The sequence below is a fragment of the Equus asinus genome, chromosome 3, assembly GCF_041296235.1.
Source record: "Equus asinus isolate D_3611 breed Donkey chromosome 3, EquAss-T2T_v2, whole genome shotgun sequence".
In the NCBI taxonomy this organism is placed as follows: domain Eukaryota; kingdom Metazoa; phylum Chordata; class Mammalia; order Perissodactyla; family Equidae; genus Equus; species Equus asinus.
In genome coordinates this window covers 99769329-99783871 of record NC_091792.1, presented here as the reverse complement: position 1 = coordinate 99783871, position 14543 = coordinate 99769329, and the positions used below count along the sequence as shown (strand labels likewise).

Here is a 14543-nt window from a genome sequence, read left to right as displayed (position 1 = left end):
GACATGAAAGGGCTGCTTTGTTGTCCTGATATGGCAGAAGTTAAATAAATTCTTTCCCACTTTAAATCAGATATCTCAATGTTTTTACTTGAAATCATTTCTTTTTCTTAAACTACCTAATATATATGTCAAGCCTTGCCATACATATTTTAGAAAAGTTCTTTCTTGGAAAACACATATGTGGAGTGTTTTGAGGAGCAAAATAGGAGCAAAAAGCTCACTTTTGGAGTATGTAGACAACTTTCAGGTTTCTGAGGCTTGTGTGTATATGTTTGTGTGTGTGTGCGTGTGCACACCCATCCAAGTGTGTTTTCCCATTATGCATGTGACAAGAAGGTCTTAATGGTTCCTAGTAGTACTTTCTAGTTTCTATTTTATTGTAGGTAACTGGCCTCATGAGAACATTTATTAGATGAACCACTTTGTTCCAAATTGGTATATATTTTCTGTAAAATTTATAAATGCCCTGAATTTATGTAAGAATAGTTGTGTGGGATTTAACTTTGTATTTTACATATTGGTTATATGACTATGAACAATTGATGATTAAATGCAGATATAAAAATGAATTCTGAGCCTTTAATAAAGGGTTTGTTAACTTTGGTTAAACCAACCTTATATCTTTTTATTAAAGAAATTTTATTTTAAACCACAACTTTTTTGTTTGGCATTTTTCCTACAATTTATGGTATGTGGCCCCAAAAGCAAGGTGTTAAAAAAGGAAATAAAGCATCTCTTTCTTTTGTTGGGAATGGCAGGGAGACACAGCCGGTAACCAAATCCTTATAATTTGTAGGATTATTTTTAAAGCAAAAGGTAAAATTAAAATATTCATTTTAATGTGTTCTGAACAGGATAGTAACTAAGGGTTTGCTAAATAAGTATTTTCTACTCCTTGGGTAAAAAACTCCTTTTTTTTTTAAAAAAAAAATAAATTTATGGAATGGGTAAAGTATTTACATTATTTTGTACCTTATAAAAATGTGTTTTTCTAAGTTTCCTAGAATTTGTAATGATGCTCAAGTTTTCCTCACTTCACATGGGCAAGAATGGCATACAAATATGTATACATAACTTCATAAAAATTGGGTTTAGCATGTAAAACTCTTAACCAGCTATTTGCTTTCAAACTTTAAGGTCAGATGACATGTGTAATTTGCATATGTATTTTTGCACACATGTGTATGCCCAAGAGAGTTCAGACTTCATTGAGATGTTAATTATGGAAAGATATTAAATTCTAAATGAAGTGCAGTAAGAACTTTATCTGAAGGTCAGACTTGGAGCAACTCAGCCATTTGGGAAACAGCCTAGATCGTCCCTGAGCTATTGAAATCACTGTCACAAGGCTGATGCACTTAAATTCGCACCTAGCACCAAGAAAATACGAATTCTGATGCCTGACAATGCCATTTAACTGGGTTGTAATCACAGTAAAGTCACTTAACTGCTGTCTCACTTCCTTGTTTTTAAACTGGGTATAATGATGCTTATCTCACAGGCTTGTCAAGAAAATTAAATGAAATAATGTCTTTAAAGAGTCTGGGCACTCCATAAATGCTCCCCTTTCCTCACCTTCTGTATAAGTGTTTTGGCTTCGACTTCTGAGGTTATTTCCCTTTAACCAGCATTTAAAAATTATATCTAAACTATCAGTTTCTCAGCTGACAATTAAAAAACAAATTAGAAGGGGCTTTGTGGGCAAACACATCAACTGCAGAAGTGACATATGACAGTAAGGAAGGAGATGGCAAAATGTCTGTTTTTCCCTTAATAACTGATAGTCATAATAATGGGGTTCAAAAAAGGTGAAATTCTGTAATAAAGTTTACAAAGAAGTCATAATGTATAGGATATAGTTTAGAAAGTTTTCATCCTAAAGTTTTGCTTGACTCTAAGATTGGTCATCTTTAGCACCTCTTTCACTCACAAGCAATAGGTACCTAATATTTGATCTCCTTGATACACTGATAGGCAAAAGACCTCTTCCAAAACCTTAAGTTTCAGTAGAAGACTAACAGTGTAATGAAAATTAATTGTTGGTCATTACTGGTTGGTTCCTCTGTCCTAACAACTTTTTCCAAAATGAATAAGTAAATTATTGATGCATTTGACATATCAAATTTACCTTTTTTCTCAGTATAGATATTTATCAACAATTTTCCAAAATCCTTCCTAAAATAATTTATATTTGGTTTATGAAATGCTTTCCAGTGAGAAACTAAATACCTTTATGTAGGATCCTTAAAAACATAGGCATTGCCTGTGTAATGATTGTTCAGAATAATACATTGCCATTTGAGGTTTTATTTTTAAAATGATATATAGTTATTTATTTAAAAGAAAAAGGATATGCTGTCTAGGAAATATTTTACTTATGTGTATTATCCAGAAAGTATTTTTAAAATCATAATATATTTTGAGACACTAAAATTCCAAAATGTATGACATTGGTAACAAAAACTTTTTAAAATGATCTTTAAGAAAACAGTTGATTCATATACCAATTGGCAAGGAATTTAGCATGTAAAATAAGCCAGATTCTTCCTGCTTTTGCTTTCAGTGTAACTGAATGTTACTTATGGTTCAGAAGTTTTTACCTACTTCTATTTAAAACCAAAACGTTAAATGAAAATTAAGCATTATTAATGAAGCTGTTCTCAATGATATTTCTTAAAGTTTAAGCTTGTATTTTCATTGTCTTTTGTACAAAACATCCAAATTAGTATGTAAACTTTATAAATCTGTCATAATATTTAATACATTAAACATTAATTAGAATACAGGTGTTTGCTTTGGGAAGATTTTTAAATTGCATTTGTTCAAATAGTTGTGCAGCTCTGCATGTTAATTAAAAGTAATACTTAATGGAATATTATTTTCTTGTTGATGGTGGATTTATTGTTTGTTTCTGTGTAAAATCACATCAAAATAACTAAAAGGAAGAATTAGAAGAAACTAGACTGTGGCTGCTTTGCAAATTCTACTGAATATGTTTTTTTTTTTTACTATGAAGCCACACAGTGAAATAAACATCTGTACATATAATTAGTTTCTTGTAAAACATTAACTCTTAGCATTTTAAGCTAATTCACATCTGTTACTGTTCCTTCAGTGCAGAATGACAGAACTTTTCAAGTATGGTAGAACAGTTTCAGAAGTATCAGATGAAGACTGTACTTTTAAAACTTATTTAATATTAATCTTTTGGCTATTTGAGCCATTATCCATATAAGCAGCTGAATTAACTTTTTAGAGTTTCTTACTTTTATGATGATATTATGGAACGTACTTTCATTCTAGGCTTTTTAAAATCCTGTATTTTTACCATCTGTATCAATTAAAATTCTTGAAAAGATATTGTCTTTATTCACCAACCCAGTTCTTTTGGGAAGGCAGGAGAAGGTAAGTTTCTTTTACTGAACAAATCAAATTCAAGTTTTGCTCTAAAGTAAAGAAAACCAGTTATTTGAAAATGGAACTTAAATATATTTTAGAAGTGACTGTGAATTTGAAAAGTAACTCTACATACCATTTCGTTGGTTTTTATTTATAGATGATTGATAATTTAAAAAATTAATATTTGCTTTGTATTTTGTGCCCTGGGACCCAGATTATCATGTGAACTTTAGAAATCTAAATGATTTTTGAAAAATCCTCCATGGAAAAATTGATTCTGTGTTTTGTGGAACAATGAGAACATGATTCATTTTATAGCAAGTTTATTTTGATTTCTCTTTTGAGATAATTAGAGAAGTGAACTTTGCATAGAACAGTGTCTTCATGCTTTTAATTATGGGGATCCACTATATAAAAAACATTAGTTTATCCCTACATGAAATATTTGTGTTCTTGTCATAACTACATGGTGCTGTTTTTGCATTTTCCATGAATTTACCATGATGGAGATAATGCATCAGTGCATGAGAATTCAAAGAACCTTAGCGGTAACTTTGCATTTTTATATGCTGGGAATCATTGCCAGTGATTTATAAACCTGGAAAGTATGTTAAAATGTAGACTCCCAAGCTGCTACTCAGATAATCTGATTCATTAAGTCTGTGGTAGGGCCCAAGTAACTACATTTTATACAGGAATCCTGCCAATTATGATGCGGATTGTTTAGGAAGGAAGTTTGGTCCTAATTTAGACCTAAGTATCCATATACTCTTGTTGTGATTTTTGAGAATGAGGGCTCTTGGATATTGATATGCCGAGGCAATCACTCTGAGACAGTCGCTCCCATTTGTCCTTCCCCATTCCCTCTTTCCTTTGTCCTCACTCTTTTGTACACCAGAATTTGGGAGATGGAGATAGGCTGGGGAGGGCTAGGAGGACTCTGATACAAGGAATAGTCCCTGGCTTTACAGTTGCTTTATAAATGCATTCAGGGCCTGATAAAATTGGTAACTGCAGGTACCCACAGTGACTCAGTGAATCTTAGGGCTCTATTTAAGGTTTGATTGTGGCTTCTCACCACAATAGCTTAAAGCTCCTTTGTTATAAAGAGGAATCTCCAACCTTATTCTTTTGAAAAGACGCTGTGAGACTAACTTCTCTTTAATAGGTGTTGGACAGCAAAATATGAAAAAACTTTTTTCATGGTACAGTCAGCATTTGTTACTGATTTCCTGAATTAAGTATACAGTTGATATTTTGAAAAAGAACACAAAATAAATTTTCGTTGTTATCCATTGCAGTATTAGATTTGAAAAGTAGCCCTTAGGTTTTGGAAGTTCTGTTTGTGCATAAATCAATTGTCAGATGTGTTGCCTTAAAATATTTATTAATCCTTCAACAAAATTTTAAGTAAAATTTTAAACAGCCCAAAGTTTCATGTGGATATTGCAGAGTTAGTTTTAGCCATAAAAGCTGATAATCATATCTGTTATCATAAAGGTGTTGAAAGAATTAGTTGTCCATAGCAGTAATTAACTATATTCAGGATATTGTAGACTTGCCATCTCAAGATTGTGTTCCCTGGACCAGCACTATCCCAGCACCTGGGAGCTTGTTGAAGTGCAGAATCTCAGGACCCATCCCAGAACCATCCAGTCAGAATCTTCATTTTAACAAATCCCCAGGAGATTGGCATGCACGTTAAATTTGAGAAGTACTGTCCTAGGAGAGTGCTGCTTTAACTTGGGGGTTTTTGCTTCACTCTGAAGTTACAAGTGATTTTTAGAGGATTCTAATTACATTTGGATTCTTCCTCCTCATCCAGCCATCCTTTAGAAGTCAAATGAAACCAGCACAATTTACCCATAGAATTCCTTAAATATGAAAGGTGTAGTCCTGGGAATGCTTAAAATATCTGGAAAGGCAGAATGGGTCCCTGATGGTATGTGTTAGATTGCTAAGAATCACGATAGAGACATCTTACAAAAATCCGGAAGTTCTCAACTGATGAAGTGCCTCTGATGTGCATAGTTTAAGAACAGAGAAAGGATAATCACTACTAGGGAATCTGGATACATCAGCTCCTCTTCAGACACTCCGGTTCTGCTCCTGCCCTAGAGCCTTGGCTCCAGCTCTTCTCTGCCTGGTGTGTACTTCCCCACGTGTCCACTTCCTGCCTCCTGGAAGCCTCTTCTCACCTGGTCCCTATTCGAATCACTCTATTTATTACTGCAATCTGTGCCCACTGCCTTCTTTCCTTTTACCCTGCACTACGTTTTTCTCTATGGCTTTGGTTTTAACATTTGCATATATTTCTCCTTATGTTCACTGCTTATTATTTGTTTTTCCATGCCAGCATATAAACTCCATGAGGGCAAGCGTCTTTGTTTCGTTTCATGTTGCATGCCCATTGCTTAGAACAGTGCCTGGCACTTACTAGATGCTCAAATATTTGTTGGATGAAATAATAAATTCTGTTAAGGCTTTTAATTTAGTAGAGAAATATTTATATCTTTGTATGTTATGTGAATGGTTTAATAATTACAAAGTAAAAAGAGAAATGAACAATAACGTAAAATACAGTGAATTACTTTTTATTGCTGTTGAGAAATAAGATTTACCTACTTTATGCATGAATGACCATTTGCAGTATTTTTTCCATATGTGTTTTTGGAGAAAGTCTGCCAAATATGTCTCTGTTTAGTTAACTGGGTTTAAGTTCAGGTCCAATATGTTACAAGTTGAAGACAACTAGTATTTAAATACACCAAACTAGGTTATTTATTAGGTTAATTGTACTTAGTGAAATCTGGCCCTGGGATTATAGAGTGAAGCTTGCTTTTGTAGCGACAAATACGTATTAAACTCAGGACTACCTCCTAATACTTACAAAAATGAACTCTGAATCTAATATTTTTCAAAAAGGCTGTTGCTTTGTGTACTTTTTACTTTTATTTATATTGTATACTACTTTTTGTTTTTAATTTAAAGACCGTTTTGTTTTCATTTTATTTTTGTTTTGTTTCATCTTATTTTTGCAGACAGGCTCGAGGAGAAAGCATCCTCAGATAAGAATGTAGACCCACTTTCTGCTCCACATAACCATCCTCCAGAAGATCCTTTTGGTTCTGTTCCTTTCATGTCTCACTCAGGCAAGTTACATATGTCACATCATCACTACCGTTAAAAGTACACGCAAGAACTGCAACAACGACAACAAAAACCCTTAGTAAATATAAAGTCTAAGTAAGAATCAGGTGTTCGTTGCAGAAAAGAGAATAGAAAGTTCTTTTAACCTTTAGCTATCCTAGTCTTCCCAGTGTTGTTCTTTCCATTGGGTTGTTCAAGTGTGCCTTTTGCCAGCATAGAAAATGCTGATCTACATAATTGAACCATAACTGTTTCTTTTTACCTTTATTGTTCGATACTATTGAAAAAAATTCATGCATGAAAACGTTTCACCCTTTTGTATATTTAAAATACATTTAAGACATTTTTACCCCTAATTTTTGCTTAAAAATCCTATTTTTGTAGTTTATACATACTCTGTTGTAGCTGCATTTAAAAAGTATTAATGATTTTGTATTTGTTACAGTCTTTTTGTGAGGGATTACATACTCTTTTCTTCTTACATACTTGTTTTGATTTCAATCTATAATTTAAATATTGTTATTATTCACCTTTAAAAATATTTGTAGTATTATTTTCAAAGTAATTACCCAGTTAACACTGTTGAAGATACTAGGATGGATTGGGATTCCCCCTTTGGTATAAATGGATTTGTGTGTGTGTATGGTCTTAATGGAAAAAATGAGTTTAATCTTAGAAAAGAGAAATCTATTGAAAGAAATCTTGCTTCATTGGAAGGTAAAGGTTTTGTTTAATATAGTCGAGGTAGCTATCAGCTGTGTTCTCTGGTTCTGTTCCTTTTGTTTCTCACTCAGGCAAGTTACATATGTAACATCATCACTGTCATTTAAAAAAATATATGCAAGGGGGAACAACAACAAAAGAAAAACTTATGAATGTAAAGCCACAATAAGAAATAAGTCTTCAGGATTTCTGATGAATACATTGAGACAATGTTACAGCTTTTCAGCATTCGTATTTGGTTATCCAAAATATATAGCACAGTAATTAAGAGTGTTTCTAGGGGCTGGCCCTGTGGCTGAGTGGTTAAGTTCATGCACTCTGCTTCGGCGGCCCAGGGTTTCACTGGTTCAGATCCTGGGCGCAGACATGGCACCTCTCATTAGGCCATGTTGAGGTGGCGTCCCACATGCCACAACTAGAAGGACCCAGAACTAAAAAAAAATATACAACTGTGTACTGAGGGGATTTGGGGAGAAAAAGCAGAAAAAAAAAAAAGAGTGTTTCTACATACTTTCACATTCCGTGTTTTATTCTTTGCCACTTATTGAAAACAGTCCATATTCTTGTCATTTTCTGCTTGATTTGAAGTAGATAATTTCTTCAAATTTTTCCTTCAAATTTTTTCCTTCAATTTTTCCTTAAAAAAAGAAGGAAAGATAATTTCCTTCAAATTATCTTTTTCATGAATGACACGACATCACTAACTGGGAAGATAGTTTACTGTGTCTATTTACTTAATCCGCATAGATGTACTCTTTCACACTCCCAGTATCCTTGGTCTTAAAATGTTACTGCTTTTTAAAGAAATGATTTCATCTCAAAATGGCCTGTATACTCTCTCAAGAACGTAGTAAGCATTGACTTCACATTCTGATTTATTTGTGGCAGAAAGCGGTTCAGTGCCATCTCTTTTTCTGCTGTAGGAGCTGCATAATCCTTTTCAGGTTTGCACTATCTATGTAACTTCTTCTCTGTTCTTTAAGAGCTTCTGAAAGAACCCTGGGGAATGAATGGTGGAGTCAGGAACTAGAGTCAGCCGCAGTGATTTGCCTTTTTCCTGGGCACCCTTATTTTGCAGTAGGCCTAAGATTTTTGTAGTCAGAAATATGCTCACAGATTTGAGCTTGATTGCTGCTATTGTTATGTTGGTTTTCTTTTTACTGTGGGTATTTAACTTCTCGATTGGATTTTAAGCTTATTGAGGGTTGGAAACATGAATTATGTGTCTTTGAATCCTGCCCAGTAGCCAACCCAGTAAATGCCTAATAATATTCATTGGAGGCATGAAAAAATTATGACTATTCTTAAAAATTCATCCTTAGTGTTAGGACGGTGACCTCTGATATAAATGCTACCTTGTCAAAAAATCTTTTTAGATTTAGTGTGAACATGAACATTGGAAGGGTTTGGTTATGAAAAATTGAGTTCATAGACTGGAATAAAGGAGGGAATGGTCATAGGACAAATGTGCATCCAGATGGAGAAGAAGAGGTCGTCACTTTGCTCTGTTGGCATCGTTAATTTATATTTATCAGAACCCAAATACATAATTAAAATAAAAAATTTAAAAATAACTTTTTGCCACTGATCTATTCATTATGCTTAGAAATACTTGGTTATGTATAATTTTTTGGTAAAAATAAAATATTTGGGGGTATTCATTTTCCTCTAATAGTAAAATAAGTGAATCTACTGAGACAAAAATTAAGTTCTCCATAAGCTTTAGGAAGAAATTGGAAAATAAAAAAGAATTGTATCCAACGAAAATATACTCCACCTAGCATCGTGAGCATCTGGAGATTTGCAGGACTAGGACGGAAGACAGGGAAGAAACTACTTCTAAGTGTGTATGTGTGTACAATACAGAGTGATACGTATATATGATAATCCATCTTAGTTGAATCTGAGAGTTGACAATTAATTTCATTTTAGGTAAACCATATGGAAAATGCTACTTGAGAATAAAATGAATTCAATTGTGAGGCAGAATGCTGTAAGAATTTAGCAAATTTTAAGTCTCCTGGTAAAGTATGTTTAAGAAGGTGGCCCACTGTCCTGAATCTAGTGTCCCTTACACTGGTTTTATTAGGAATTATACTCTTTATTTTGAAAGAAAAAGTTTCTGTTAAAACTTTTAATCTTAACCTTAATCGATTAGTTTTTTTCTTTGGTTTTCATAATTTTACAAACTTATTTTTATGCTAATTTTGTAATTAAAATAATATATGTATGTACTTGAAAAAGTTGGATTTAACAGATTTATAATGAAAAAAATCACTTCTCTGCTTGCTCCCTCCCTGTTCAGACTACTCGGAGGTAACTTGTCTCCTCTGGCATTTTAATATGTCATGCGTATTCTGCTATTTCTTACTTTTTTTTCCTTCAATTTTACATAATATCCATGGACTTCCTATTGTGGAAAATGAGGATTTAGGTTCGTTACACATTAGGCCTCTCACATAGACACAAGCAATCATACACGTGTCCTTCCCCCATCCTGCCAGTACAGTTTTGACACAGTTGTTGGTTGTCATCGTTCAATGTGTATATTTTTTTGAATATGTAAATAGTTGTCACAACTGAGGTCCAGAATACTGTGATTACATTTCCTTTCTTCTGTAAGGCTTTATTTTTCCTGGAGTTAATTATAATTATGTTTATAAAAATAACTATGTTTTTCTTCCCTTAGTTTTTTATGTACCCTGCCATTGATTCATCTCTTTTTAGAAGTGTAGATTTCCTCCCGTTTTAAGGTGGCTATCCTTTTCATTTTTACTTGGTTACATCTCTCATGGAGCTCTGCAGTTGGAATTAGTTGCTTTCTGTGCCTGCCACACACTTATCCTCCTAGTATTTTTTTCCACCCATTAGTCTCCCTGGGAATTCCTGGATCTCTTCTCTTCCTCTTTCTTGGTTTGTTAGTAGAGCAACTTCTCTAATAGTTTCTTGAGAAAATATGCATGGGAGGAAAAGTTGTAAACTTTGCTGCCTAAAAATATCTTTTTTTCCTAAACTGACACTTGATTGATAATTTGGCTGGGTAAATAATTCTATTTTTCCTTGTGAATTTTTGAGGTACTGCTTCAATCTCTTTACCAGCTACATGTACTCCAGATTGGTACGGTCAGCTGGCCTACCTTAGTTTCTTCACATAGATGCGCCTTTCTGATTTATTTGGTGCCTTAGCTTATGATCTCACTTTCAGACTTTTAGGAAGCTTAACTGAAGATAACATTTTGGTAGATTGTGTCTTAAAATGAATCAAATCTAGCTTTTCCTCTTCTTATTTTTAAACATTTCTTTATGGGCAAAATTAAATTTTGTAATTATCCATTTATGCAAAAAACAATCATCTCAAGAATCTGTTTGGTGCTGTATGTAAAGCTAATATCTTATTCCATAAGTATATATTTTAATAATCATGGAATTATATTTACCTTTTATGTCAGGTTACTAAACTGAGATTAGTAGTGTGGTATATCATAAAGAACATTGACTTTGGAATTATAGGCCCTGGGTGTAAATCTTAGTTCTATCACAGATTAACCATGTGATATTGGGTGTTACCTAATTTCTTGGAGAGTTTCTTTATCTTAAATTGAGGATTATATTGGCTACTTGATGAGATTCTTGAAAGGATTGAATTAGAGAATATTATACAAAGCACACACATCCTCAATGTTGGTTGCTATTGTGGCTGTTGTTGGTAGTGTTATTAAATAATATTTTTACTACTTACTACTAAGTTCTAAAATCTTAGTGTTAAGTTTTGCAACTGCTATCCAGCTAGTGGCAGTATGAAGTTCCAGTAATAATAAGCTAGTATTCTCTTAACTACTGCATGAAATCTTTAAAATGTAGATAGAACCTGTCTGTGAAGCTTTTCAATACTGAGAACTGTTTTAGTAGTGCCATTTCTATTTTTACTAAAGCATTAACTGCCAGTATTCACTACAGTATATACATAGAAGTCATATTAAAAGCATATATTCATTTCCTGTCCTGAAACCCACACAGCCTTCCTTCTCCCCAAGGCATCTTTTTACACTTAGTCTGTGTGCCAACATAGGATGTGTGGCTCTGTGAATTATAGTGTGGGCTACCTAATTTTAATAAATGCTCACTACTTCTGAAATGTATAGTATTTGAAGAATTTTGTTGACATATAGCCCATATTAATTAGGTCACTGAAGTTTTATATTTCTTGTATTGCATTTTATTTTTAATTAGATTTGGTGAATTTACCCTACTCTTCCAAACCCCAAACCCACCTCATGGGTCTCATTACCTAATAGGAAGTTAAACTGAGTTTAGGGTTGGGAAAGGTCACATTAAATATAGGAAATATTTGTTGGAACATAAACTATTACAGATTATCAGTCTAAATGCTGGATCATTATATAAGCCATGGTGAGGTATAGTGTTTATACCTTTATACCTTGTATATAATACTTGAACATCAAGAATTTTTCTATTCCAGGATGTCAGCAGTAATGGTTACCATTTGTTGAATTCTACTATAGACATATACTAGAAACTGAGTCTCAGAGAGGGTCAGTGACTTGCTTGAAGTCAGATAGTTTAATAGTAGGAATCCACTTCTGATTCTAAACTCTGTTGGGTAAATAATAACAAAACAAATAAACGTGTTAAGTGGCCTGTTTTTAATAAAAATCTACAATAATATGAGTAACATAATAGAAATGTCAGTTTTACAGCATTTTTAATCTGGCTGGGAAATACTGTTCACAACTAGTATGATTCTTTTCTTATATTCAGGGCTTGTCACTTGGCTTGTCTTCAGAGAAATAGTACAGATTTTGATAAAACCTTCTAATCCACTAATCCTTGGGCCTGGCATGGTAAATTGCTGGGAAATGATGGCAGGCAGTATGCTACCAATTCAAAGTGAGCTCCAAAGTCTTACAGCCCCTCCCTGATACCCTAAATGATGAGACAACAGAAGGCATGTAATTACAATAGCAGTTTCAAGCCATTCATCCTTTATAATCTGACAGCGAAGAAAAGAACATCAAAATTTCCTTGAAACTGGAAGCTTCTTATATGATTAAAAATGTACCACCTGTTTTATAACTAAAAGAACTGTCCTCTAAAAGATGGAAACCTGATTTGAAGACTGGTGACATGAATAGTATGATGCAAACATGCCCCTTGCCCTACTTTTTTTTAACATTTTCTAAATATTTTGAATTTTTTGATGTAGTTTATGAAGGTTCATTTATGTGATTTAAGAATACATCAATTGTAATATTTATTTAAAATAGTGTGGCATTAACCAGGGTTTCCTTCTTTTCAAGAAGTATTTGTTTAAAAGCATAATAAATGTCTGGAAATTGACTACAAATTTTAGCTTTTGAATTTGGAATCCTCTTTTGGAGTGTGCAAGACTGTGATATCTTTGAAATATTAACATCTAGAAATTTCCTTTTATGAAAACTCAAGCATGGAATGGACAGATTTATGTTCTTCTATTCATTTGGCTGATTCATGTTTTTATATTCATTTGGTTTGGTAAGCTTGTGCTTTAGAACCTATCAATTATTTCTACCTTGGTCAGTCATTTTCCAGATCACTAGAAGCAGGATTAGTACATGGGTTTCACAATTGTTAAAGTGAATGATAAGCTTCTTGAAGTCAATTCAGGAATTGTCTTATTCATCTTTGTATGCCATGTAATATCTTGATGAATGAATTCATTATCAAAGTATACTTTGGTAATCTAATATATATTCTAATATATTCTTTCTCTCTCTATATATTGAATATATTCCTTCTCTCTCTCTTTCTCACACACACACCCTAATATTTAATGAGCTTTCACTAAATAAAGTGAATATTATTTAATGTTCAGCACTATCAGGTAAGTTCCATTATTGTCCTTATTTTATAGGTGAGGAAATTGAGACTGTTTTGGATGTTTATCTTCTGTGGATTTTATACAGCTGAGTATTCTTTCATTTGTTCATAAAGCCTTATAGTATTTCTAGAACTTAACCCTACTATATAATACTCAACACAAGACTATAAGACTTTAGAATACTCAACCCAAGGTATTTATTGTACCAGTTCAGAAAAACACTATTTGTTGAAATAAAAACAATACAGTGCTCATTCTATTAGTATTTTTTTTTTTTTTTTAACCTTTCAGGCATAGCTTTGTAAAGAGGATACAGAAGAAATGCAAGACAAGTCTGTGGTGGTATTTTGTAGGGGGTTGATGATAAGCTATATTGAATGTTTCTGGTGATGATATTCTATGGGTAGTTTAGTGAGAGAATTTACAGATGACAGTTTTAAACTAGTGTCATCAGCAGAGAAATCACTATGGCCTTGATGTATGGCCTTAAACTTGGGCAAGGCATTCAACTATTCCCTAATTTCAAATTCTTTATGTATAAAAAGATTGGACTGTATCTCTAAAAAATGCCTTCTTGTTTTTTGCTTTCAAGATATGCTTGAAGCTATAAAACAGGATTAAGTTCACCAAAAGAAAGAAATGGAAGAGAAAAGAGAAAGCCAAAGAGTGAGCGTTGGGGGGTAACAACGCATCTTTGAAGTGGTAGGAAGTCATGACAGTGATCTGACATGGAAAGCAAGGGGAACATTTTTGAAGATGTGATTAATAACATTGAAGAGGAAAGATCGTAGCAAACCTTACAGAGCATTTTCACCTTAATGTTCTTGTGGGAGTCTAGTGGTGGGGAATTAGGAGATAATGTATGAAAAACCGTTAGCACTGCATTTGTGCAATTGACAATATTAGTTACTGTCCCCTAGGATTCATCTTTTAGTACCATTAGAATTATATAATAGGTACTCCATAAATAATCATGAAATGATACTCTCATGCATTAGTAATAATAATGTACCCTTTTACTAAGTACCCACAACATGCCAGCTAACAGCCTTGTAAGCACCTTCCTTGTGTTCTCACCTTAATCCCTGCCACTCCTGTTTGAGGTAGATACTATTGCTATCCCTACTTCACAGATGAGAAAAGTGAGACACTAAGTACTGCATGACTCCAAATGAGAACACTGGTCATCAAGGGACACTTTCATTTAGTAGCCTCTGCTGAAGGGAGGGAGGTATGCTGTATACTTTTATGTAGACAGCTACCAAATGGTTAATTTGGTGTTTCACTTATTTAGTAAATGCTTGTTATTTTACTGACGGTACTGAATAATTGAACCCTACTTTAGTTCGCTGTGAACTACTGTTTTGAAATTCTGCATATGAGGTATATTAAG

At 33.4% G+C, this 14543-nt stretch overlaps 1 protein-coding gene across 4 annotated transcripts in view; it reads left to right on the top strand.

Annotated features, from left to right (window-relative positions):
- BMP2K (BMP2 inducible kinase) overlaps window positions 1-14543 on the top strand; it is a 121680-nt gene that overhangs the window by 93822 nt on the left and 13315 nt on the right. For 3 of the 4 annotated variants that reach the window (XM_044766204.2, XM_070505573.1, XM_044766205.2), the window contains exon 15: window positions 6441-6551. The exons of the other annotated variant lie outside the window; for it this stretch is intronic. In XM_044766204.2, coding sequence (XP_044622139.2) covers window positions 6441-6551 — 111 coding nt within the window. The remainder of the gene's footprint in view (window positions 1-6440; window positions 6552-14543) is intronic. 4 annotated transcript variants of the gene reach the window in all.